This window comes from Podarcis liolepis (genome assembly GCF_965112155.1).
Source record: "Podarcis liolepis genome assembly, chromosome: 3".
Taxonomy (NCBI): Eukaryota; Metazoa; Chordata; class Lepidosauria; order Squamata; family Lacertidae; genus Podarcis; species Podarcis liolepis.
In genome coordinates, this window is record NC_139557.1 from 104,054,223 (window position 1) to 104,081,491 (window position 27,269).

Genomic DNA, 27,269 nt, shown 5'->3' on the forward strand with positions numbered 1-27,269 from the left:
GAAAATCTATTATGCATGATTATCTACAGGGTAGTGGTTAGAGTGCAGGACTAGGGTCAGGGAGACCCAGGATCATATCTTTACTTAGCAATGAAGCCCACTGGGTGACCTGGGGCCATCAACATCTCTCAGTATAATCCACTGCATAAGGTTGTTGTGAGGATGAAGTAAGGGCAAGGAGAACTATATGTGCTGCCTGGCGCTCCCTGAAGGAAATGCAGCGTACATTAACAAGCACCATCTACGTACAGCTCTTTTAAATAAATTAAAACCAGGAGCCTCCTACTCAGCATTGATCAGGAATTCTAAGAAACCAAAAAAGAAATCACTGCGTTTTGAAATCAGTGCCGCTTGAAATGGTCCAGTTCATTCAATTGTACCCACACATAGAGGAATACCTGCTCCTGCATCTCAGGCACCATTAAAAAATTGGTTACTATAGACACAAGATCTACCCACTCTGGAAGAATGGCAGATGAAGGTGATCGACTACATGGAATTGGCAGAAATGACTGGCAGAATCCGAGACCAGGGAGAAGAGTTGGTGAAAGAAGACTGGAAGAAATTTAAAGACTATTTACAGAAATATTGTAAAATTAATGAATGTTAGAAGGATGTTGGATAGAAACTAAGGGGTTTCCAGCTGTAATGCTTCAGGAGATACGGAAAAAAAAAGGTTTATAAATGGGTAAAAGCTTAATGGTAAGGATTTGCTGAACTAACAAATTGAAGTGGAATACAAAGAAGGGAGGTATGAGGAGGTCTGGGGAAATAAGCGTAAGGAAGATATATTATGGAAAATTATTTGTTTTTTAACTGTTTTTATGTTGTATTTTGTTTCTTTTTATTTTTTATTTTTTTCCATTGTTATATTTTAAAAAACTTTAATAAATATCTTTTTAAAAAAATTGGTTACTATAGATGAAGAAGTGTCCAGATGCATAGCAAGCAAAGAAAATAGCAGTAGATACATGTTTTGCTTATGGAAATGCCTTTCTTTCAGGAAGGAATAGAAGACTTGCTTCAGAGATAATTGGAACTGGATAATTCACGAGATCAGGGCATGGGATATGGGAGAGATTTTTACTGTGTCAGGCCATTGGTCCATCATCTACACTGACTGGCAGTAGCTGTCCATGGTTTACAGCAGAAGTCTTTTCAGGCGACATTTTGCATTGAACCCGGGACGTTCTGCATGCAAAGCCGATAATCTAACACTGAACTACACTCCATCCCTCAATTTCACTCTAAATCAGTCCAAGGGAAATTGGCTTGAAGAGACATTATGCCATGCACATTCTAACAACTAACTTCTGCCACATGGCAAGACAAGAGACAGTTCTGCAGCTGGACACAGGCTCCCAGGCTGCTCTGACTAGCTTTTGAGCAAAGCGAGTTCATCTTGAAGGCATCGCAGTGTAGGAACAAAACCAGAAAAAAGTGTGCAGTCTCTGCTTTAATAGGTGAAACGGAAATTAAAATGAAAGTGTCCCTCTGTGCTTCGTTGCACTAACTTACAAAAGTAATACAGACAAGCTATACTAAGGAGATCTCTTTTGACATAGGCTAGTATAAATGCGCTTGTCGGTTAAGAGGAAATGCCCTTTCCTATCTTATTCCATGTCAGAAGGAATCTTTGTACTGCGGCCTGTCTATATTTCTTTCTGTGAGTTGATGCAATGAAGCACACAGAGTGGCTAGGCTTGGTAAAAGAAGCATAAAAAGAAAAGTCGGGGGGAAGGCGACATTTTGAAACTACGCTAGGTATCCCAAAACAGAACTGAATCAACGTAGCCGGTGCCAAGCAAAATGCACGGAGCCAATCTTCCCAATAATTGTATTTCACTGTAAGAGCTATCACCAAGCTCAGCTTTAAGGAGGCTTATTCTTTCAAGATTTGGCACTTCCACAGTTGCTTCGGGTTAGAGAGAGAAAGAGACCCATTAATTTCAAAAAGGATTTATCTCCTGCAAATGCACCACTTGATCAGTGGTTGTCTGTATAACACAAACAGCCAAGTTAGTTCAGAATGCTTTTTGTTTGTTTCTGACAACATGTTTTCTCCCACGCCTATCATACAAATCAGCACTGCCCCTCGTTGTGAAAGGAATTTGAACAGTGTAATACAGTTTTTAAAGAACCCTAAGAATTGCCTGTGCAGGATCGGGTCTATCTCAGTCAGCACGCTCTCTGTTAGCAATGGCAACCCAGATGATATATTGCATTTGCTATTTCTAAAAAATAGATTTTTTTTATTTTTCGTATTAAGAAATGGAACTGGTGCGATGCTTCAAAGTACCACCAATGCACAATGGAGGCAATCCAGGGAAAGTCAAGCGTGCTTAAATTACATTGAAATCAGCGAGATGAAATTGCACTATTAAGCACTTGAGCCCTATCAATTTCAATGGGACTTGAGCCTGCTAACTTTCTCTGGATTGCACCCAATGGCTGCTGTCCAGAGAAACACAGTGGCAAATCACAAATAAGGGAGAGTTAAAGACAAGAAGCTCCCTTACAAAACTTGATAGCGCCAAGGGATTTCTGAGGAACTTGGCAGCTTGACCTGTCATAGGGAACCAAAACACATATAACATTGAACAATGCCGCACAGAAAGTATCTCTAGACCAGGGGCAGCCAACATGGTGTCCATCAGATACTGTGGACCCCAGCTCTCATCATCCCCAGACAGCATGGCAAATAGGGATGATGGGAGCTGTTGTCTGACAACATCTGAAGGGGCCTGTGTTGGCTTCCCTTGTTTCACAGGAACTCCTGCAATTGCCTTAGGCACCATCTGTACTATGCATTTAAAGCAGTATCATACTATTTTTAAACAGTCATGGCTTCCCCCAGAGAATCCTGGGAAATGTCATTTGTTAAGGGTGCTGAGAGCTGTTAGAAGACCCCTATTTTCCTCACAGGGCTACAGCTTAAAGAGTGGCTTAACAATCAAGCCTTCTTTCCAGCTGTTGCTGGTGCACCTCATCAGCTTCCCCAGACTCTCTGCTTTCATGTTTCGGAAATTTAAGTCTCTAGCCCTCCTAGAAAGGAATTTATGGGGCAAAATGGGCAGGTATCTTCTAAGCAATTTCTGTGAAAGGAGAGTTAGTGTGGTGTGATCTCCACAATCTGGACCAGCAAGGCATTGCTGACTTCCCATGATAAGCAAATTTCTCTGATTTTGTGTTGTGCCATGCCCACCCCCATACCAGCTATTTTGCAACTAGTACCTCCATCTCTCTCTCTCAAAATTCACAATGTGCCCACTGGTCCAGAAAGACTGGTTATTTCTGCCTTGCATCCCAACACCAAAAAGGATTGTCTGAGGAAGATATAAGTATAGAGTGTGCTGTGTTGGGTTGCAATGTGGTCAGTAAAAATTCCCAGAGGATTTCTTAGCCAATGATTTTTGCTCTCATTTCCACCAAGGGACCCTTAAAGGGACCAAAATGAACAACAACAACCCCGTGAACCAAGCAATAATACCCTGGACTTTCTTGCAATATGCAGTCTGGCTGATTGACTCTGAAGCTATTTGCTCAATAAGCACTTTTCTGCAATCTTTCCTTGGTGTATGAATTGCAGAAGCTTAGCTTTCACCTCCTCTCCGAATACTATGTCTTTAATTCTGAGCTAAAATCCAGTTACCTGAAAAACAGTCAATTAAGTCTGTCTTGTCTCATTTCTATTCTTAAGGGTGGGTAAAACTGCTTCCATGTAGGAATCAACTGATTTTGCTTCTAAGTAGTAGCCATTAAGAATCACCAGTGTTTCTCCAGCATCTGGAAGAAATGTGCTGGTCAAGGTTTTTTGTAAGGCAACACAGAAGCAATAGAGGGGAGGGAATTCCTTTCCTTCCTTCTCTCAAACAGCTGCTCTGGATTATGACACACTCATCTGTGCGATTTCATATTAGTGGTAGATTTCATTCTTTTTCAGAAGTCTACAAATCTGTGAACAAAAACATTTGGGATACACACTGTACTAAAATAGTCATCCATCAAGCCGAAGTTGCCTACCATCGCTCACTGAACTCCTTGGCTCCCCCTTTCCTCCCTTCCCTTTCCCAGCTCTTCATCTATCAAAATGTAGACTGCAAGCTCCTCGGGGCAGAGGACTTGTCCTCTTTGCTTCCAGTACTCTACAAAATGCCAAATAAATAGAATTTGTGCTAAATAATTAACATCTCTAAGGAATTTTATGTATGCTCAGTCTCAAGCAAAAGCGCTGGACAGAAAATCTTAACTGATTCAACTCTAAGGAGCCTGCTTCACACCTGCCTGCATACATATCGCTTAATAGCTCATCATTTGACTACTGAATGTTTTTGATGAGTGTCACATGCCCATTCTGCATTTGCAAGGACTCATTCCTTTAGTGCAACAGCACCCATGTTTTGTAACTCCCTGTCTCTTGGCACTAGGCAGGTACACGCAATACTGAAAACTTTTTTTAGTTTTGGCAATCCTACGCAGACACATGATTTAAGGTTTTTTTTAAATCTTTGCTTTAATGCAGGCAACCTTATGAATATCTGTTTTTCTTCTGATTCTGTATTTTAGCTGCATTTTATCTATAATTTTATCTGTGCACCCATTTGGAGAATACTTTGTTCAAGTGTTTTATAATATAGGTTTCTATCCCATTCTTAAGGAAATCAGCCCTGAGTGCTCACTGGAAGGACAGATCGTGAAGCTGAGGCTCCAATACTTTGGCCACCTCATGAGAAGAGAAGACTCCCTCGAAAAGACCCTGATGTTGGGAAAGATGGAGGACACAAGGAGAAGGGGACGACAGAGGACGAGATGGTTGGACAGTGTTCTCGAAGCTACCAGCATAAGTTTGACCAAACTGTGGGAGGCAGTGGAAGACAGGAGTGCCTAGCGTGCTCTGGTTCATGGGGTCACAAAGAGTCGGACACGACAAAACGACTAAACAACAACAACATATAGGTAAGGCACAGCAGAAACAGGCAAACACACCTGTGCTGTAAGAATTATAGATCATCATATTTTGAAGGTGGCCTAGAACACTAGTGGCCCCTTGAGACAGCAGGCCCTGGGTTGCAATCCACTCAGCCCATGATCTAATCTAGTCTTGCAGGGAGAACTAGGGGGCGGGAGGAAGCCACCCATCTGAATAAATGTTGCCAATTGCTCCAGACCATTACTGGGCTACATGGACCAATGTAGGCCATCACCCGCTACCTGAGCTGACCTGGGGCAATTCACTATCTCTCTGCATCAGCTCCCTACATTCAAAATAGCAATAAGAGCAATCTTATTTGGCTGAAATATACAACAGCCAATGAACCAATCAACAAAGAACCCTTTCCCCTTTTGCTGAGACAATTGGATTTTGGTGGGTTTCATTAAAAAATATATATGCTATGCTGAACAGAAGCAGAGGCAGCTTTTACCAGAGATTACAGATCACCGGAATCAGAATTATAGATTGTCAGAATCAGAATGATAGATCTAAAAAGGCTACCAAACAGTGCACAACTTCATTTTACAAAAGCCTCCTCTGACTGAGTTTATATAACTACTCTTTATTAGCAGATACAGGTCTCTTCACTTTATTTTGTCAGATTAATTCTCCCTTGCTCCTCACTATCTTATTTTGTACTGAGTGAAATGCTAAAGTGGCAAACCGGGTTAGGATCACAGCTATCTTGTGCAACGCCTGCAAAACCTTTTATTTTAATTCCAAATGTCACACTTCATCATGCAGCTGTCAGCTGCTGTCGTTGTTTCAATGTACTGAACTAAATCACGCCGGCACAGAACTTGACGTCGATTAACACAATTAAAACGAAAAGAGAAAAAGTCAGATTTCCTTGATTTAAGTGTGACCTCGTGGCCTACCAAACCAAAGTGGAGATCCAGTAAACAAGAAAAAAACAAAATCACCACAGAAACTAATCTCACCAGACTAGACATCTCGCTAAACCTACATGATGACCCGCCAAGTGCTGTCACTTTTCCTGAGAGGCAGGCATTTAATGCCCCCCTAACTATGTATGAACATTTTATTCATTATAGGCTTCTAAGCAACTTGAACAGATTCTATTATTACTTGCATATAGTATTAAGTTCAGGGCTTTTTCAAATCAACATTTGTCTGCAAACGCAATGATGAAATTTGTAACTGGAAATTGCATTCTTGCAGAGGGCAAGAAATTACAGGCCTCCCGTGTGTGTGTGTGTGTGTGTGTGTGTCAATGTTCAGCCCTTATGGACACCCCAAGTGCTGCCACCAGTTCTACTTCTGCCACCTGAGGCTACAAGGGGCCGGATTGGCTGGTGCCATTTTTGGGATGCACGTTCAACTCTGTCCATCTACCTTTTGCCTGGAATATATGCAGCCGCTGGGAAAGAGAGCAAAGTGTAATGTCTGACATGGTGAGAGCATGCAGCCTCAACCTGGAGTCACGAGGCTGAATCCAACGAAGTCCTACTCAGAGTAGACCAATGGGTATGACTAACGTAGGTCCATCAATTTCAGAGAGTCTTCTTTGAGTCTGACTGTGTAGGCTTTGGACCGGGGAACGGAGTAGCAAAGCCAATCCCAGAGGACTTGAATTGACCACCTATCATTGGATAGGTGCAGAGTCCAAGCTCCACTTTCTGAAGGCGTCAGTTGCCCTATGGGGTTCCCTGTAGAAACTCTGTAAGGCAGCTGATACCAGTGGGCTTGCTCTAACCGACAGACAGCTGACCAGAGGTGAGAGCAAGACTCCTTTTTCAATGACCAAATGAGAGTACACATTAAGCCTCCCGACCGTGCACTGTAATTAGGCACATATAGCATCAGGTAGGTGTGCTTTGGGGAAATGGCCTCGCAGGCCAAAGCAGGAGCTGTACGGGGTCTACCGTATTTTTTGCTCTATAAGACGCCCTTTTTCCCCTCCAAAAATTAAGGGGAAATGTGTGTGCGTCTTATGGAGCAAATGCAGGCTCCATGGCTTCAGCGAAAACAATGCAAAGCCTCCGGAGCTCTCCTGGCTTTGCTTCGCTGGAGAGGCGCTGCGCAGCTTTCCCTCTCTGCGCAGCGCCCCTTCAGTGAAGCGGGAGGAGAAATGGAAGGGGCTCAGTTTTTCCTGCCGCTTCGCTGAAGGGGTGCTGCACAGAGAGGGAGAGATTTTTTTTCCTTGTTCTCCCCTTCTAAAACTAGGTACGTCTTATGGCCGGGTGCATCCTATAGAGCAAAAAATACGGTAATTAGGTCAACAAGCTGCAGGCTCTCCATGCCGGGCTTAGCTGGTTGCAACCCATGGATCCTAGCAAAGTGAAGGAGGTAAGGAATAAGTTTGTCCTTCCTCCCCGAAAACTGGAGAAGAAAGCATAGAGAATGGTCTTTCTGAAGACTGCCCTGTGCCCACAGGTCAGGAGAGCTGACGGCAGCAGTAGGCAGTAGAAGCAAGACGGCCTTCTCAGTAGTGATGCCCTCCCTGTGGAACTCCCTTCCATCAGATGTTAAGGAAATAAACAACTATCTGACTTTTAGGAGAAATCTGAAGGCAGTCCTGTTAAGCGAAGTTTTTAATGTTTGATCTTTTATTGTGTTTTTAATGTTTTCTGATGGGAGCCGCCCAGAGTGGCTGGGAAAACCCAGCCACATGGGCAGGGTATAAATAATAACTTATTATTACTTACTTACTTACTTACTTACTTACTTACTTACTTACTTACTTACATATTAATATTATTATAGGGATGCGGGTGGCGCTGTGGTCTAAACTACTGAGCCTAGGGTTTGCCAATCAGAAGGTCGGCGGTTTGAATCCCCGCGACTGGGTGAGCTCCCGTTGCTCGGTCCCTGCTCCTGCCAACCTAGCAGTTTGAAAGCATGAAGTGCAGGTAGATAAATAGGTACCGCTCCAGCGGGAAGGTAAACAGCATTTCCGTGAGCTGCTCTGGTTTGCCAGAAGTGGCTTAGTCATGCTGACCACATGACCCAGAAGCTGTACGCTGGCTCCCTCAGCCAGTAAAGCGAGATGAGCGCCGCAACGCCAGAGTCATCCACGACTGGACCTAATGGTCAGGGGTCCCTTTACTTTTACCTTACTATTTTTTATTTATTATTATTATTATTATTATTATTATTGCTGCTGCTACTACTACTAAGGGAGGGGATGGATGAACAGAGCTGGAGGTTCTCAACCATCACCTCAGGAACTATCACAGGACTACATTCTACGTGGCTCTCCAAACCAGACCGTAGCTGGTCATGTGAACTCATCCTTGAATTGCAACCTGCCAAGCTTTGCACACGTGCAGTTGCTATTTATTCATATTTTGCCCCCCACCCACTTGACAAAACACTCTGCACATCTCTATTTTTGAGGAAATACAGTATTGATTTTTGAAGATTCCGGGTGCTGAACAAACAGCAAAGGCCCAGCCTATTTCACATAAAGAGCAAGTTAGTCAAAATAACATGGAATTGAAACTCACAACTGGAGGAGATGGAAGCAAAATCTTTCAATAAAATAGAGTGGACATTGCAGTTCAATTAAAAGAAAGTTAAGGGTTAGGGTTTCTTTAAAAAGAGAAGAATTTATTGAATAAATATTGGCTGGTAAATGTTTCTATAGATAAGGAGAAATTAAAAGAAAAAGCACAGAGATGTGAGACAAAGGAAGAAACATGCTAGATTCTGGCAAGCGATGAATGAGAAGCACAAAGTCTGATGAGGAGAGAAATCAGAAATAAAAGATCAGCAGGAACCTATTTGATGAACCTATTTGACGGTATTAACGTTAAAAATATATAGATTAACTTTTTGTGTTCTAAGTATTTGTTTGGTTTAGAAACAATCTAAAGGCATTATAATGGACACAAAATTAAACACGTGAAAAGCCAAAAGTTCCCAAAATTATTATTACGTTTTTCAGCTGAAGTACTCAAGAATGGACAGATCAGTTAATTTCTAGTCTGAATCAATTTTCCAAGTGTTCTTACCTAAGTCTACAAAGTTTAGCTTCTGCATTAACCTGTTTTTTAAATTATTATTATTATTTTAAGAAAACCACACAAAGAGGAAAGTTCATATTTAAATCTCATATTTAAATCATATTTAAATCTGAGATCTTTTGATGAAGGGTGGTATGAATAATCAATAATAATAATATGCATTTATCACAAATTCACGTTAAAGAACATATTGTAGCTCAATGCTCACACTTCTAGATGTATTTTATTCTAAAATATGAATTTCAATGCATTTTGGTACTTTACTTTTTTAGCCCAAAAGTGTATCAAAAAAATTTGGGGAAATGAAAAATTCAAAGGATAGCATTATCCTGTTCTGCACACTAATCTGGGAAGTACAGGTCTGGTCAATTTGCATCAATATTCATAGAAATTAAGTTCTTCAAACATCACTAGCAGTAAACATAGTTCGTATTATGCAAGTACAGATATGTTTCAGGTCACCACTGGAAACCACCACTTTCCCTTTACAAAGACTGTTAAATTATTGTTAATGAGACATTCCCACATACAGCCAGTATAAAGCACTTCTCAGTATGCCTAGCTGAGATGGCTTGCAACTCCCACAGTCCATCTCTGTCTGGGCTTGTTTATGCTGGCCACTGTTATGATGGAAGGGTAAAATGTCCCCTTTTTAGAAAAAGAATGTGTTTACCAATATCCTATAACTTCTGGAAGTACCTTTGCAATTTTGATACCCCCTGCAATGAGAAACAGGTTTCTTTATCCAGGGAGAATGTGTTTGGACGTAACACTAAACCACGGTTTAGCACTACGCGGGTGAGCCCCTCCCACCTATTCATAAGAGACAAATATTTGGAATATTTTGCTTTTAATGAACTCTGTTTGTCATTTAGTCCTAACTGGGCTTGTGGTTAAACACTAACTATAGTTAATTTCAACAAGCTGGCTTCATTGCCCATGGTTTGAAGTTGGCTTCTTTTGAAATTAACCATAGTTAGCATTTAACCACAATCTCCAGTTCAGACGAAACAAGATATTGTGGTTATTTAAAGTTTCTAAATTCTTCCTCTTGGCCACGTAAGACAAGAAGATAGACACGCAGGGTGAATAAGTGAGCATGAGGAAGATGAGTACATTTCTGTAGTGTTAAACCAAGGTTTAATCTTATGCCCGAATACAGCCAGAGAGAGATAAATTATGTAAAAGCTATCACATTCAGTTATTCCTCGTTTAATTTCCCTATTGGAGCTATTTCTACCAAAGAAGCAGATACCAAATTATCAAGATACAGCCTTTTCAAGCATATTAGATATATTAGTCGATATGTCACATGCCCGTGGCAGTAAGTATAATACATATGGCATTAAATAAACAAAAAAATCTGCTGGTTTCCTATCATGTAAATATGAGGGAGACATGAATCCCAATTATATGGCTCAATCCTAGGCAACAAGTAGGTCATCACAGTATTTACATATTTACAGCAAGCAGAGTTCTCAATTTATAATTTGTTTCAAGGATGATGAAAAGAAATAATGAAAGGAAATTCATGAAGAGTTAAGGGTGGCAACAGTAATATTATCTTCTCTTATTTAAGTGGTTGTACATATATATACATTATGAGTGTCATGAAAATACTGAAGTAGCCAATAATTACCTGCACTTCGTAGGTTAGGATCTAAATCAGGCATCTCCTTGGTAGCTTCTGGACTAACACTGTATATCGAGGCGCCTGCTTCGTTGGTAATGCTGCAAAACAGAAAGCAAATCATTAAAACCTTGCAACGCAAAATACATTTTTTAAAAATCTTAATAATGGGTACACAAAATATAAAGGTACAGGCTCAACGCTTGTAAAATCTGCATCATCCATTATATGAAAGTACAGTTTTGTGTGATCTTGGGCTGTGATCCTAAACACACATTCTTGAACTGAAATATAAGAGATTTATTTCAAAAATTTAGGAGCTGTAATATTCCACATCAGCTCTCACCCACGCCACCTTTTCCTTTGATTTCAATATGTCACAGGTAAATGAAAAAGTGCTGTTGGATTCTTATTTTTCTTCCCCCTCCCATCTGAAAATTGTATCTCCCTTCTCCATCTTAGGCTGTTTACATACGAACACGCTCCACTGTTTTCAACAGAGCTTGTGAAAGACTGCATCCTATCTTTTACACTGGGCTTTGTACTCCTCACACCAATTGTTATTTCACAAAAGGCATTCTGAACACGTATAAAAATGTGTGTATCTGTCATAAAAGCATCTGCATACGCAACTGAATGAGATATAGAGTTGTAAAGAACTTTGCAAAACTGGAAATCACTAATTGCTAAAACTATTTTTCTTTCTTTCCACTATAAACTTTATTTAGGGCACATTTTATAAAAAGCTAAGATAACACAAGTAATGAGACATAACACGGCCCGCTCACCAGAACTAGAACCACTCTGTTCCTAATTGCAACATATTTTTTCTAAAATTATAAATCGGAAATTACAGCCGACTGGAGTGTTGTCAACAGTCTTTCTCTCTCCCCCCCCCCTGCCCCCGAATCTCGAAAGCAGCTTTACTAAATAAAGCAAAATATATAATGTCAGCTACTTCTCTTCAGAGTCCGGGTGCATTTGAGGGGCACACTGATTTATTACACATTTCTGTGAAACAGCAGACACATAATTATCTCCTTTTTATTTTGCACTTAATTAATATTTGTACATGGTTCTGTGTATTATGAAAAGTGGCCCTGGAAATTTTATTCAAGTCAGTTGAGATTCAAATGCAAAAATAACACACACACACCAGTTCAGTGTGGGGCTACTTACCCCTCCCTCTCTCACACACTCCTATACATGCATTTTTCTGCGTTCCTAAATATAAAGCACAAAACCAGCTCGCAAGATTGGAATAAAACCTATCATTTTTGTTCCTATCCTGACTTAACAGAGAGCACCAGGGTTCTCCCGCATCCACACCCACAGCTGTCTTCTCTGAAAAGTAGCAGCATCACAACATCACATACAAGGCCAGCTTTAAAACCTGAAGTTGCCAGTCCCCCAAAGGCAGAAGTATCACCTTTCCTTTGCTTAGGCACACTTCAAATGTCCCCAAAGTTTGAATCAGAATGAGATATGAAGGTGAACTGAAATAGCGATCAAGGCTGTATGGTATTTGAACCAGGCCAACGGAGAAATCTTGAGGGGAGGATCGGCTGGGAGAAAAGGAACTCGTTCCCACCTACTACCGAAAACCTCCAACTGAATACATTGAGAGAGACAATGAGATTTCTGTTCGTAGGAAAGAACCAGTCCCTTTAAAGATCTACAGGTCAGAGGCAATTGGGCTCAATTTTATTCATATATTCAAAGTCCGAGTTCCATACAGCTGCGGAAGTTGCCAAGAAATCACTTATGGAGAAGGAAGCTTTGAGAAGTAAGTAAATAATGATCAAGAGCCCCACCCCACCAACAAATGTGTGGGTAACTCTACTAGCTTTAGGATGGAGGTATTACATGGGTGGGACGCGGGTGGCGCAGTGGATAAAACCTCAGCGCCTAGGACTTGCTGATCGTATGGTCGGCGGTTCGAATCCCCGCGGCGGGGTGAGCTCCCGTTGTTCGGTCCCAGCTCCTGCCCACCTAGCAGTTCAAAAGCACCCCCAAGTGCAAGTAGATAAATAGGTACCACTTTATAGCGGGAAGGTAAACGGCGTTTCTGTGTGTGTCACTGGTCCTGGCTCACCAGTGCAGCTTCGTCACGCTGGCCACGTGACCCAGAAGTGTCTCCGGACAGCGCTGGCTCCCGGCCTCTTAAGCGAGATGGGCGCACAACCCCAGAGTTGGACACGACTGGCCCATACGGGCAGGGGTACCTTTACCTTTACCTTTTTATTACGTGGGTGTACCTGGCCGGAAAGGCAGGCAGGAACCAGACCAATTAACACACTTTCAGAATGCTCTGAATTATAACACAGATCGCTAACAACGCAACTTGAGAATGCAAGTCTCCTCCTCTGATTCACACGTTTGAAAAATGGAGAGGGAGGGAAGGGGAGAATTAACTTTAGTAGTAGGTGGATGGTTAGTTTTCTTAGAAGCGAATTTGCTTTTAAATCACTTCTCTAACATTTTCAAGACTCCAATACAAAAGAAAAGCCCAAACTGAAACATATTTATTCTGTTTCAAAAAGTCGTTTTTCAGCATTCCATTCATCATTAATGGCATTTATAAGCAACACTTTCCCAGACAAAAATGAGTTTTTGGAGTCTCATTTGAAAATGCTCCAGATTGCTAAAACTGCTGGTTACTTATTCTAGCTGAAATTCAGTGTGTATATATAGACTTGACTGAGGTCAGGTAATAATGCCAAAAGTTTTGCAGACAAAAGTTTTAAATCATATTCCTTAGGACGCACAAGAGGAATTGCCTCCCTAGTAATTTATCTCAAGACTCTTGTCAATTATACTTGGACACGACTGCAAACATTTTCAAATGTGTATTTTGTCTCTTAAATAAACCACATTAAAATACCGTCCAAGTTAAACACATTTTACTTCACAGTAGCATAAGAATAGGATTGGAAATCTACACAATGACACGATGCCTGGATTTTCTCAAGACCGTCGTCTGGAAGTAATTTTTATTTATTCATTAATGACATAAAAAGCAACTTAACAGGTATCCAAAGATAACCGGTATCTTATTGATTTTCAACCATGAATATTTTAAATCATTTATTAGATCAGTGAACACTGATTATTTTGCTCCTGGAGCTAACCTTGCTGAACAGCACAAGGAAAACTACCCTCTTCTAAATAAAGGATACTGGAGAAATAGATTGCTTAAAAGTAAAGAAAATAACAGAGTCAGAAAAGGGAAGAAGCACTTCTGTGGAAAAATGCATTTGCAAGATTTGCATGCCTTTTTTTTACATATGCAAAAAATACTTAAATGATATCAGATACAAATGGAGTATGCTCTCAAGCAAAGCATACAATGTATTTAAAAATTTACAGATACAGTAAAGTGATTTCCCTGCCTGTATGTCAAGATCTCTTACAACCAGTAGAAACGGCACATAAATATATATGACACAAAATACTATCTTGAAAGTTTGTGCTTTCTTCTTTTTGTGGGGACAAAATATTGCATGCAACTGTCAGGAAAATTAAAGGCATTACTGAGGAGGTATTTTCCAGAGGAAAAATCTACTGTTATAATTCTTGCTGAGAATCACACACCCCCCCCCCAAGCCCAGATGTAATTACACTTTTTGCAGCTCAAATTGGAAAACTCCCTCATGAAACAGGAGACAGCATGAACAGAAGGGCACGTTTTAGCGAACGTTTCACCCACTGTTAAATAATAAGTAAGTCTACAAAATCTTATCTGTTTCTGAACTGCATATGGATGATTGCCTGTGCAGATTAGGTGAATCTTGTATATTTTATTCTTGGTCAGTTTTGCTATGCTTCATGGACCATATGCTGTACAAGGAGCCACAGATGGGAAACTCGTTGTTCTGGGCGGTGTCTGACATGAGGTGGGATAAGGCAAGACATCACCCTGTCTATGTCTGCTCAAAAGGACAACCTAAAAGTATCCCACTTCTTTTCAACGGATGTAACAGAGTCTGGTCTAATTTGCAACAGAGCCTTATCTGTGGCAGCCCCCAAATTGTGGAATTCACTCCCCACAAAGACACATCAGGCACCTTCATTATACAGCTTTTGTAATATACTGAAGACACACTTCTTTGCCACTTAAGAAATATTTAGGACCCACCTCAAGTTATAATTGTAATGTGTTTCAAACTGTTCTTAATGCTTCATTATACTCTGTTGTGACTCGCCCTGGGACCTTGTGGTGAAGGGAGGATAAAAATAAATAAAAGTCCCTTTCCTTTTTTCCCTCCCACTTCAGGCTCTGAGCCACACGAAGGATGAAGAAAAAGAACAGAAGCAAAAGGAAGAGGAATATTAAATGCCACAAAGAGCATGGAGAGATTTTGAGGTTTGATTCTTGGTGACGATCACACAAGAAATGTCTTTTTAAACATTTGTCTTTTAATTAAGCGTAAACAATATTTAACCGGCTTCTTTAAACGATAATAAAACAAACGTCCGCACCACACATCAAGTGTCATGGAAGGCTGAAGTCACATATTCCCTGCCATCCCTGAATAATAAGGTTATAATTGGTGAGGTGGACTGCACAGAATGTTGGACTAGTTCCACAGCCGTTAAACTCATGGGTGATCCTAGACCAGAGCTCCTTTGGAAGGGAACCACAGGATAAATATGAACAAAAGTCAACCTCATAATGGCTGTCCCTGGCCTCAAAATAGTCTGTTCCTGGCGTCAAGTTCCAAGCTCAGAGCCCTCTCACTGCAATGTGCATCATCCTGGCTCAATCGGTACAAATGTAAACAGTTCCAGCAGATGACTGGAATGAGATAAAGTTAAAGCCCTTCACACTTTTAACAGATCTGTACAAATGATAAATAAGCAGTACCAAATGGCTCGAAATTTTAAGAGCGCTGTTAGAAACAAATTCAGGGGATAGCGTGAGCAGAGTTAAAGTCATCAGGTTTCTAGGATTAATTTGGTCCATACATTTTCTTCTTTGAAGTTCAATATATGGAAGACAGTGATATTAAATAAATTTAAGAAAAGAATAGGGGAAACAGCGTGTCTCATGTGGATTTTTAATCTATTTCATCCCCCCTTTACTTAAAGACTGGGGGGGGGGGACAGAGCACGCATTTGGCACTCTCTGGACATCTTACTCATAGCTGGTTGCCCTCTCAAAATTAAAATATATAAAACAGGCGAAGGAGAAATCCTTTTACTTCCTATTTGTGAAGAATGCAAAATATTCTGCGGCACACAGAATTCACTCCAAAGTGATTAATTTGTCCTAATGGATGAACAATTAGGTATGCAAAAAAGCTTACATATTCTTGCACAGCAATGGCCTATAGTCTAATACAAAGATCCTAAGATGTCCACCATTCTCTCTTGGACATGCTGTTTTTAATCTCAGGTGCCGTTACATACAATGAAAATCATTGGGGGGGGGGGGCTGAAGAGACTTTTCCCAGAAGAATGAAAGCAATGAGGATTGCAAAGTGCTTTGTGCAATAAATATGTAAAACGTGAGGTTTAATTATAGGTGATTGAAGATCCTAACTGCATTATCCTGGGCTCCTTCCAAAGGAAGAGGGGTGTAAATTGAAATAAACAGTAATAATTTTATCCAGCAAAAAATGGCAGCAGGTGGTGTGTTGGAGAGTCACCCTCCCAACACTAGTCATGGCTGTTTACCAGGACTGGACTGTGGTGGGGCAGGAGAACCTCGAGGTTGGAGCTGTGGAAGAACTTCTTCATACAGTAGTAGGGAGTTTGCTACCACCAAATGATGGTGATGATCTTAATTACCCACCCTCCACCCTAAGGCCCCAGGCTAGCTTACAACATTAATACCAGGCTTCCTCAACCTCGGCCCTCCAGATGGTTTTGGCCTACAACTCCCATGATCCCTAGCTAGCAGGACCAGTGGTCAAGGATGATGCGAATTGTAGTCTCAAAACATCTGGAGCAGCTTTTCTCAACCTGTGGGTCCCCAGATGTTGTTGGACTACAACTCCCATCACCCCTAGCTTGCAAGGCCAGAGCTCAGGGATGATGGGAGTTGTAGTCCAACAACATCTGGGGACCCACAGGTTGAGAACCACTGAGGATGGCCAAGTTTGAGGGAGCCTCATTAAAACCCTTTAAATCAGGCTTCCTCAACCCTCCAGATGTTTTTGGCCTACAACTCCCATGATCCCTAGCTAGCAGGACCAGTGGTCAGGGATGATGGGAATTGTAGTCTCAAAACATCTAGAGGGCCAAGGTTGAGGAAGCCTGCTTTAAATCAACGTTCAATTACAAAATATACAACTCAGGAGTCAAAGATCAGAGTAAAGGAGTGTCTTTGGGGTATTTGCCCAAAGCGGCAGAGTGAAGTTACCAGAAGCATACTTGTGGGGAAAGAGATCCACGGTTTGGGATGCAGCACAGAGTCCTGCCATCCAACGTGGAAAATGTACAACCATTTATTATTAATCATTAAATCCACTTGGAGACGCTTTGCAGGAAGCAGCTGATAAATGGAACGAAACAAATACAGTGGTACCTCGGGTTAGGAACTTAATTCATTCTGGAGGTCTGTTCTTAACCTGAAACTGTTCTTAACCTGAGGTACCACTTTAGCTAATGGGGCCTCCTGCCGCTGCCGCATGATTTCTGTTCTCATCCTGAAGCAAAGTTCTTAACCCGAGGTAATATTTCTGCATTAGCGGAGTCTGTAACCTGAAGCATCTGTAACCCGAGGTACCACTGTAAATAAATCTGTGCTAACAGGCATGTTGGCCAAAGCTATAGATGCTGTTGAGAAGTATAATGAAAGCAAAAGGGAAGGAAGGAGGCTATTTTTCTCTTTCCTCCCCTGCACGCCCCGCCCCCCCAAAATGGAACTCAGAAAGTGGTCAGATAAAACTCACTTGAACCAACCAACTATTATTCCTTTCTCAGTTATTCTCAGCAACTTGTTTGCTTTGCAAGTCAAATCAAGGAAACCCTCGTGAACAGCATCAGAACTTATCAGACAGTAGCAAAGAGCATTATGTTCATCGCCAGTTCTCTAAATGTGTTGCTTTAGCACCATCTGGTGACTGCCTGTGCTTACTGCTGGAAATTCTGCAGGGAAAACCTAAATGATAAATTATACTTCTTTTAGTACACTGCAGACATACATACAAGCAAAATTAAGCTAATCATGTTTTCTCTTTATTACATGTCAAGAACATTATTATTATTGGAAGGGTTAGATTTATTAAGCTGAAACCAGCCCCCAGGATGATTATCACATAGAACTGTTCTGGAGGGCTGAGGGACCCTCATTGAAAAACGGCACCTCCCCTTCCCCCAGCAAGAATCTCTACTGGATTCCAGTCCCTTCCACAAGCATTCAAGGCCTTTTCACTTGCAGAAGAGACACTCTGGATCCAGCCCAGGGAGCTCTGCAACATACAATACTCAAACCATCTTTCTATTTTATTAGCACTCAAGACAGGCATTAACATATCCACACTTTATAGAAAGAGATCACATTTTCCAGTACTTTGCATGAATCTCATTTTTACTAATTAGGATTTTTAAAAAATCCATGCTAAGGTGTGGATGCCAGGGACAGCCCACACATACAGCAAGGTGAGGCAACAGGTGGCAGGATCCAGAGGGGTGGCAGATCCCAATGTCAAAGTTTATCCCCTCCTCCTTGTCCCCAATATAGATCTTCACTCCCCACTTCTTACCTGACAGTGGGGTGTGTGTTGTTTTGTGGTTCACCTCAGGCACCAAAATGTCTTAGTCTGGCTCTGGTGGATGCCCTACCTGAAACTGGGAGTGCCCCAACAACTGGTGACATCCCCACCTTCATAGTCCTCTGAATTACAGGACATTATTACACTGGCCCTTTCAAGTAGACCTGCTTGGGTAGCAGCTACCTCCCTGTGGCACAGTTCCGAGCCTCTAGGCAGTTTCATCTGAGTTTACCATGAGAAGTTAGAGAAGGTAATTAATTACATCTTTCTTTTTAACCACAGCAAGCTTTGGAGCAGGGCATAGCACAGTGGTAAACTGCTTCTCCAGTAGTGATGTACGGAAGTGAGAGCTGGACCATAAAGAAGGCTGATTGCCGAAGAATTGATGCTTCTGAATTATGGTGCTAGAGGAGACTCTTGAGAGTCCCATGGACTGCAAGAAGATCAAAAGCATCCATTCTTAAGGAAATCAGCCCTGAGTGGTCACTGGAAGGACAGATCATGAAGCTGAGGCTCCAATGCTTTGGGCACCTCATGAGAAGAGAAGACTCCCTGGAAAAGACCCTGATGATGGGAAAGATGGAGGGCACAAGGAGAAGGGGACGACAGAGGACGAGATGGTTGGACAGTGTTCTCAAAGCTACCAGCATGAGTTTGACCAAACTGCGGGAGGCAGTGGAAGACAGGAGTGCCTGGCGTGCTCTGGTCCATGGGGTCACGAAGAGTCGGACACGACTAAATGACTAAACAACAACAAAACTGCTTCTGCTTCACATGCAGAAGGTACCTGGTTCCATCCTCACTACTTCTCATAGGTCTTTTCCACCTTGCCTGAGAGGCGGGGGTCCTGATTTCAGCTACAAAAGCTGAGGCTGCTGAAGACTCTTGGGCTGGGGTGTTGAGGGTGGCTGACTCTTGTTGAGCGTGGCTGCTGTTGCTATTGGGCTTTTGTATCTGTTTAAAGACTTTGTTATTTATGTGGAAATTATTCAGTTTGGTTTTGTATTTTTTAAATGTTTTATTTATTGTTTATGACTACTTAGAATTATGTTGCAACTATGCATTTTGTTCACGCTGTGAGTCGCCTTGAGCACGGTTTGAACTGTGGAAAGTTATAAAACTATGAATGTATGTAGAAGAGCTGCAGCTTTCGGAGTTCTCAGAGATCTTTTGGGAGCTCCTCGCAATTCTGTTTTTTGATGTTTTCATCTCCCTGGACAATTTGGTTTCGCCAACAAACTCAGCCAGCCCATTCCACTGCTCACTGCTAATTACGGATCATTTATGAACAAGTGAAAAAGGACCAGACTCAATACAGATCCTTGGAGGAACCCATGTATTATATGCCTCCTTTGTGAGAACTTCCCACTTCTTCCTACTCTCGGCTTCCTATTGTGTAACCAGTTCCTGATCCACAAGAGGACCTCTCCACTTATCCTATGGCCGCTAAGCTTATTTAGGAGTCTTTAGTGAGGGACTTTATCAAAAGCTTTTTGAAACATCTGGAGGGCTATAGGTTAGCTACTCAGGCCATACAACATTCATAATTTTACCATGTTCCTCACTTTACTCCCCTCGCCCCAGCACAAACAAAACGTTACCATGATTAGGTGGACAGAGCAAAACCACATGCAGATACACAAATTCTGATACGTCCATGGTACCACCCCACCTTCCTCTGTTACCGTTCAACAAAGCAGCACTTCACTTTTTCAACACACTGCCGCCACCCCACTGCCAAATCACCAGATCAAGTACAATGTGCTTATCAAGTCTGCCCTTCTGTCTCTAGAGAATGCAGCCAACATGACCTTCATCAAACAGACTCAAGCTCCAACAATAAAGAGGTCAGGAGCTTAATTCTGCTCTTGAGAAGACTAACCCTTCCTAATTTATTCCTAAGTAGCGCTTGTGCTCTTGTAGGCCGTGGCACAATTCTAGAAGCATATTCCATGTGTTTGCCAATACAGATGGAATGTAACTCCGCCCTGGTCATCTGTTTTCTTTAAGGTAGATTCTCAATACATTAAAGTGTTGTTTTTTTAAGGGGGGCAAAAACCCCTTTCCCTCTTGCGAAACGAATGCCATCTATCCTCTACTGGATTTAAATCTCTACTTTAGCTCGCTCAACACTGTTCATTATTCTCCCCATAAATGCAGTACAAACATTTTGTAAACAGATACTTCCAAGGTTATGTCAAAGGAAGCTCTTGTAATGTTTGATGAGTGAAAAGGAGATGAATTTGCAACCGTATTTCTGCACGCATACAAGAGGAGGCTTGGTTTTTAGCCCAGTTCTCAAAAAAATGCCAGCTGGAAGTAGAAAGAACACGAGCGCTTATTTCAAACATTGCGGCCTGTCAATGTGAAGAATTCCCCAAAAATTCAAGATAAAGAAACCCTTTCACTATAAACTGAAGCAACACAGTGTGCTTACAATAAAATGCACCAGGTACAATCAGGATTCAAAACATGCCAAGCAAAGCATCAATGCTAGGCCAACAAGTTGGGTAGAAAGAAAACACAATAAGAACACAGCCGGCACCTAATCATCATAGACTTAAGAACTGAGTAAGTTGAACTACTGTCAGCAGCCCATGGCAACAGCTGAATTGTGCATAATTCTAAACCACGAATGCTTCTCAAAGGCAATTTCTTGCCAATTTCTTCCTGACAAAGTCAAACGTGGTGGTTTTTTTTTTTTTTTTTTTTGTACGTGCCCACATGTGCGCTCAGATAAATAAATAAATTCAACTCCAATTAAGTTAGCAGAATGTTGGATTGACAGTTCGCAGTGCCAGAGCCAAACCCAGCCCTAGCGAGAAAGGACCCTAGAGGCAATGGGGCGGCATTCACTTACACCAGGTCCCCATTTGGCAGCTAAACCTGAGAATGCATTTGGAGGCCAGCTACGGGTCAAGGGAGGTGGCATATGTCTCAAAAATCATGCATCTCAGACGGGGATTGTCAGCCTTGCCGTGTGCCATCATCCTTGGTAAATCCCTGCCATAGAAAAATACATGTATTTTCACTTGTGTGGGAGAAAAGCGTCGTGATTTGACAGCCGATTCGAGGAAGGTTGGATTTATGTCCAATTTTATTATTTTGTTAACCTTAGGATCTTTTGGAATAACTCCTGTATCAAATACTGACATATTTAATCATTCTCTCACATTCTACAGAGCTTATTGAAACCCCTCTTCTCAATAAATTTAAAGGAGTCAGGGAAAGTTCATGAAGAACAATGTTTATAAGTGGGGGGGGGGGAGAGAGAGAGAAATCACAGTACCCTGAAACATGAGAAATTGAGAATACATCGACATAATACAGTATTTCCCCTTCCCCCATCAGACATACACTTTTGATATTCTCTAAGCTACAACTTTATTTGGTGAAAATCATATCGGTTATTCATCTATGCTAAGTCATGGTCCAGCAAAACAGCGCTAAAAAGAAAGGGCACAAACAATAGTTAGAAAGGTGAAAACTAGCATATAGGTAGAATAAAATACCAATACTATTATGCTAAAGCTCCTACTACATCCCAGTGGAGTTTCAAGTACACTTCCCCTTGATGGCATGCGTCTTCTACAGTATTATTCCTGCAATAATATGTCTTTCACCACTTACAATAATATTTATTTGACCTAAATCCAACCCAGAATTAGGCGTGCTTGAGACCATTTATTTCAATGGGCTTAAGCAAGCTTAATTGTGCGATGCATTTAGGCCTTTATGTCCCGGGCACATGAATTGAACCATGACAATGGAAATCCACATTCAACAGCCCACTCCATCAGATTCATCTACTGTGGACCAGTACACATGTTGTTTAATAAAGCTCTAAGCAATGACTAGCCTGTAAACTTGACCAAAAATGGGGGGGGGGGGGAGAGGGTCTTTGAAACACTCTGTTCAGCATGTTTGGCTCACAATGCACGGATAGGCCCCTTGCGTGCTGGCTACAGAAAGTGATGCAAACTTGAGAGTGTACAACAGTGCCTCAGCAACATCAATATCCACAGATGGAATTAGAGGCGCACATTTCTGAGTCATATTTAAGGGCTTCAAATAAGCTATTCATTCATCCTGCCCCGCCCCCATGCCTGGTCCAGAAACTGAAGTTAGTACAGAATTACTGCTGACAAGACAAGAGACTCTGCCGGCATGTTACACCTTTGCTCAGTGATCTTGAACTGGCTGCCAAATTTCACATGGTCAAATTCAATGTGTTTCTATTAGTACATAAACTCCTTAACGGCTTGGGACTTTAAGGACCACCTGATCTGTGAAACCGGCACTTTTAAAAATGCCACATAAGGCTCATGCCACACTTGCAAGGAATTATATTTTAATGCAGCAACACCTATTCACTGAAACGGCCTGCCTTTCAATATTAGGCATCGTTTTTGACAAGCCCACCCAGCTACGTAATGTGTGTGTTTTCTTCCCCAAAGCAATATTAATGTGTTATATAATGCCCCATTTTCTTCTACGGTATAATTGATTCATTTTCCATGTGTCACTTGGAGACCCTTTGGGCGATAAGCGATTAGTAGTTTAGTAAATAATTACTATTATTATTATTTCATCTATGTTTTGCAAACCTTGTTTTGCCTACTATTTTTAATGTAAGTTTCATCACTATTTTCCATAGACTCATAGAGTTGGAAGGAAACCTGAGGAATAGCTAGTCCAGGGGTCAGCAACCTTTTTCAGCCGTGGGCCAGTCCACCGTCGCTCAGACCATGTGGTGGGCCGAACTATATTTTGGGAAAAAATAATAATGAACGAATTCCTATGCCCCACAAATAACCCAGAGATGCATTTTAAATAAAAGCACACATTCTACTCATGTAAAAACACCAGGCAGGCCCCACAGATAACCCAGAGATGCGTTTTAAATAAAAGGACACATTCTACTCATGTAAAAACACGCTGATTCCTGGACTGTCCGTGGGCCGGACTGAGAAGGCGATTGGGCCGGATCCAGCCCACGGGCCTTAGGTTGCCTACCCCCGATCTAATCTGAGCTCCTGCAATGCAGGAATATACAGGATCAAACCTGCAACCTTGGTGTTGTCAGCACCACGCTCTAACCAACTGAGCTGTTTTACTTAAAGTTATTTGATTAAGTGGTATGTAAGCCTTGCTATTAAAAAAATAATCTCACAGGAAAGAAACCGTTTCAAGGAGGAAGAAGATGTGAAGTTCCAAGTACTCAGACAGAAGGCACAATCAAGATACATGAGGATGTGATTAATCTAGAGTAGCTCTTCTGGGGCCTTAAGGTGAAAGGTATTTTGCAGTCAGGGAACACATTCTACACACAGCAGTCAGGCTGAGCACTTGCTAAGCAGAGACTACACCCCAGAAATTGGGGGGGGGGGTTGAGGCCTATATGGCGACACCCAAGCTCTTCTCCCCAACAGGAATAGAGCAGCAGCTCATTCTGAACTGGAAAAAAAATGTTAAAAATATCTTTCAACAAAAAACCAGAAGCCTACTTACTGGGGAATCACAGACCCAGATATCCCCCAAAAAACAAAGGAATTTTTTCTATACGCCACAGTCACAGCAAGAGTCCTCATTGCGACAAACTGGAAAAGTGATAAAGTCACTTCTAGATTAGAGTGGACTCAAAAAAATGCTTGAATATGCTGAATTAGACTATCTATCAGAAAGAAAGAATAAAAAATAAATCAGAGGAAGTGTTTGTTTCAAAATGGGAAGTCTTTAAAATTTATTTGAAAAAAAGCAATGACAGTTTAAACTCTGCAGCAGTATTTGAATAACTTCAGTAGGAGTTTCAAGTTTGAGGGGAAACCCATGATAAAATAAATAATATTAAAACCAAAATATGTTATGATATGGCAGTGAACAATTGATGAGAAATAGAAGTAAGACGCAGACGTCAGAAGTCAGGTCTACAGAAAAAAGACCATTTTTATGTCAAAGTATCGTGAACACTATTCAATGTATTGTTTGTTTTTTTGTTTTTGTTGTTGTTTTTAGTTGTCAAGTGGTGATGGATATTTGTTTATTTTCGTATTTCTCTTTTTTGTGTGATGTATTAAAGTGAAGAGAGAGAGAAAGGAATATAGCAGCAGCACTGCCAGCTGCACTCTGGACAGTCAGCAACAGAAGCAGCCAGGAGACAGGAGACAAGCTCTGTCCAAGGGGTGGGGAGGAAAAGCCCCAACAACACCTCATTCTCCACCACAGCCACCCTGCTCTCACTGTCAGCCCCAGCAACGTAGCAATGAACAGCTCCCTGCCTAGGCATGGCTCCAGGAAGATGTGCCTGTACAGATAGGACAGGCAGCTGCCATCCACACGGAACTCATCCTCCTCCCCCAAGGCCCAAGTCCTTGTTCCCCGGCCAGATGTATTGTGAGAGAGGTGTCCAAGTCACTACGGAGAATTTGATGTGGCCTGCTGCCTGACAGAGGGAAGCCACATTCCTAGACACCCCTTACTCACTTTGCTTGGCACTGTGGTTTCGAGGAGCTCATCGGCGTCTGCTCGTTTGCAGGGATGCGGGTGGCGCTGTGGGTTAAACCACACAGCCTAGGGCTTGCCAATCAGAAGGTCGGCGGTTCGAATCCCCGTTGCTCGGTCCCTGCTCCTGCTAACCTAGCAGTTTGAAAACATGTCAAAGTACAAGTAGATAAATAGGTACCACTCCGGCGGGAAGGTAAACGGCATTTCCGTGCGCTTCTCTGGTTCGCCAGAAGTGGCTTAGTCATGCTGGCCACATGACCCGGAAGCTGTACGCCGGCTCCCTTGGCCAATAAAGCGAGATGAGCGCCGCAACCCCAGAGTCGGTCATGACCGGACCTAATGGGGCTGGACTTGTTTCTTCCCAAAGCAACAAAGGAGTGTTGGGGATTATTGCAGGAGAGAGACTCTGGAGTTGTCTATCACTGCAGTTATGTCTTGCCTCACTTCTCCTATCTGCCCTGGCTGACTCTGGACATGGTGTGCTTTATGCCACCTTAACTTAAGTCAGCGTACTATACGTCAGCTTCCTGTGCTTAGAATTGCTCCCTTAAACAAGAATTGGGATTGTTTTTAAGGTTCTGTATTTATCTCTGTCCTTCAACAAAGATGCTAAGTTGCCTAGCCTGCCATTCTAGGCAAAAATAAAAAATAAAAATTCCCAACACAATGATGTTGTTGCTTCATATGACAAAAGCAACTCTGTGACAACTGCCAAGCAGCCTTCTATGCCTGCTGAGTGTTGTGCTCACGCAGAGACTTTGGATGAAGCATTTCAGAAGATAATGGACTGGAGGGGGGTGAAGGATCTGTGGCAACTTCCCCAACGCACAATGGGATTGTATGGGACAATTTGGATACATGGGGTTGCATCCAATCAACTTGTCCTGTTCACACAAGTGCTTTCGCTTCCCCTCCCCACATGCCCCCCAATCTGTCCTGGGGGTTCCCTAAACACACACACACTCCTATAAACAAATTTTCAGGAAGGGGAGAAGATGGAAGGAAAATTCCATGGTGCAAACTGAAGTCCTTGTGCAAACCAGATATCTTCATTGGATATGTCATAATTCTGACTATTTTGCAATTATGAAAACATCTTCCCCCCACTTAGAAGAAAAGTGTTCTTCTAAGGGCACACACTTTTACAGACATGATGAATTGGTTCCCAGAAAAATCGGTGGAACAGTAGGACAATTTTAGCCTAATAAAATGAAACCTCTCCTATGTTTCATTTGGAAGAGGATCTTCCAACACAAAGCGCTACATCTTCCTCTGGCTTACTAAACCAAACGTAGCAAACTGTGCAATTGTGACACTGGAATCCTTTATCCATTCATCTATGAACCATGCCCTCAGCACATCTCTGCAAAGAGAAGAACGATCAGATATCTGTCTTCATCTTGTCGGAAAACGATGACATTTTTCCGTAAGAAAAGGGTCCAAATGGCAGGTGTCAAAGAGCTTTAGCTTCACACGTGGTGCTAGGAGGCAGAAAAAACAACAGCAGCGTGTGGTCATGTCAGAACTACACAGTAGCTGCCGTAAGAATGCATATCTGAAAAGAGCAAACCTCAGAGTCTGTTAAATCAATCTAGTGCCAGATGCTGTTATCAGAAGAAAGCTGGTGCTGGCGATTCGTCCCCCAGCAGAAATACACATCCCAAGTCAGTGGCAGAAAGTGAAGCCCTGAAATGGCAGGTCTTCTGATTAAAAAGGTGACAGTTACCTGCGTTTGTCCCCCATTGTTTTCTATTGACAGCATGAGAACAGAGTTTCTGTCTTAAGTCATAAAGCTATTGTGACACAAAGCTCCCCTTTCCTTACTGAAAATAGCACCATAAACATGAACTTCCATAGTCCACTTCCAAATGAATCATCCAGCTAAAGGAAATTCATTTATGCTTCCAGGCTCTACTAAGCATCATCCCAACCCATAGTTTGTGCTAACCACAGTTTAAAAGCCAAATCACAACTAGAGTATGACAGGCAAGCCGTGGTGTAGAGATGCTTGCCTGTTTTTTGTTTTCTGTCCTGTCAGCACTCAGCTCCCCAAGGTCACTCCCATCTCCATGGCACAAGAAAGCAGCCACTAGAGGTAAGAATGGCCAAACATCACACCAAACCGCGCTTTGTCAGCTCATCTATTTCTATAAATCAGGGGTGGATAACACATGGGCCTCCTGAAGTTTCTGAACCACAGTGTTCACCATTCCTGGTGACTGGCCATCCGAGCTGGCCTAATCGAAGTTGTAGTTCAGCAACATATTGAGGGACACAATTTAGACATCTCTGCCCTAGACAAACTTCAAGGAAGCTGATCTGCAGAACTGGGGCACAAATGGAAATAAATGACAAACTAGTCTATAACAATATGGCATTCTCACAGAGATTCTGCAGGTGTAGAGCCTGTTCAGATATTCTGCTTTTAAGGT

At 42.0% G+C, this 27,269-nt stretch overlaps 1 protein-coding gene across 2 annotated transcripts in view; it reads right to left on the bottom strand.

Annotated features, from left to right (window-relative positions):
* Positions 1-27,269, bottom strand: part of SRBD1 (S1 RNA binding domain 1) — a 176,504-nt gene that overhangs the window by 97,092 nt on the left and 52,143 nt on the right. For both annotated transcript variants that reach the window (XM_083494251.1, XM_083494250.1), the window contains one exon: positions 10,622-10,713. In XM_083494251.1, coding sequence (XP_083350377.1) covers positions 10,622-10,713 — 92 coding nt within the window. The remainder of the gene's footprint in view (positions 1-10,621; positions 10,714-27,269) is intronic.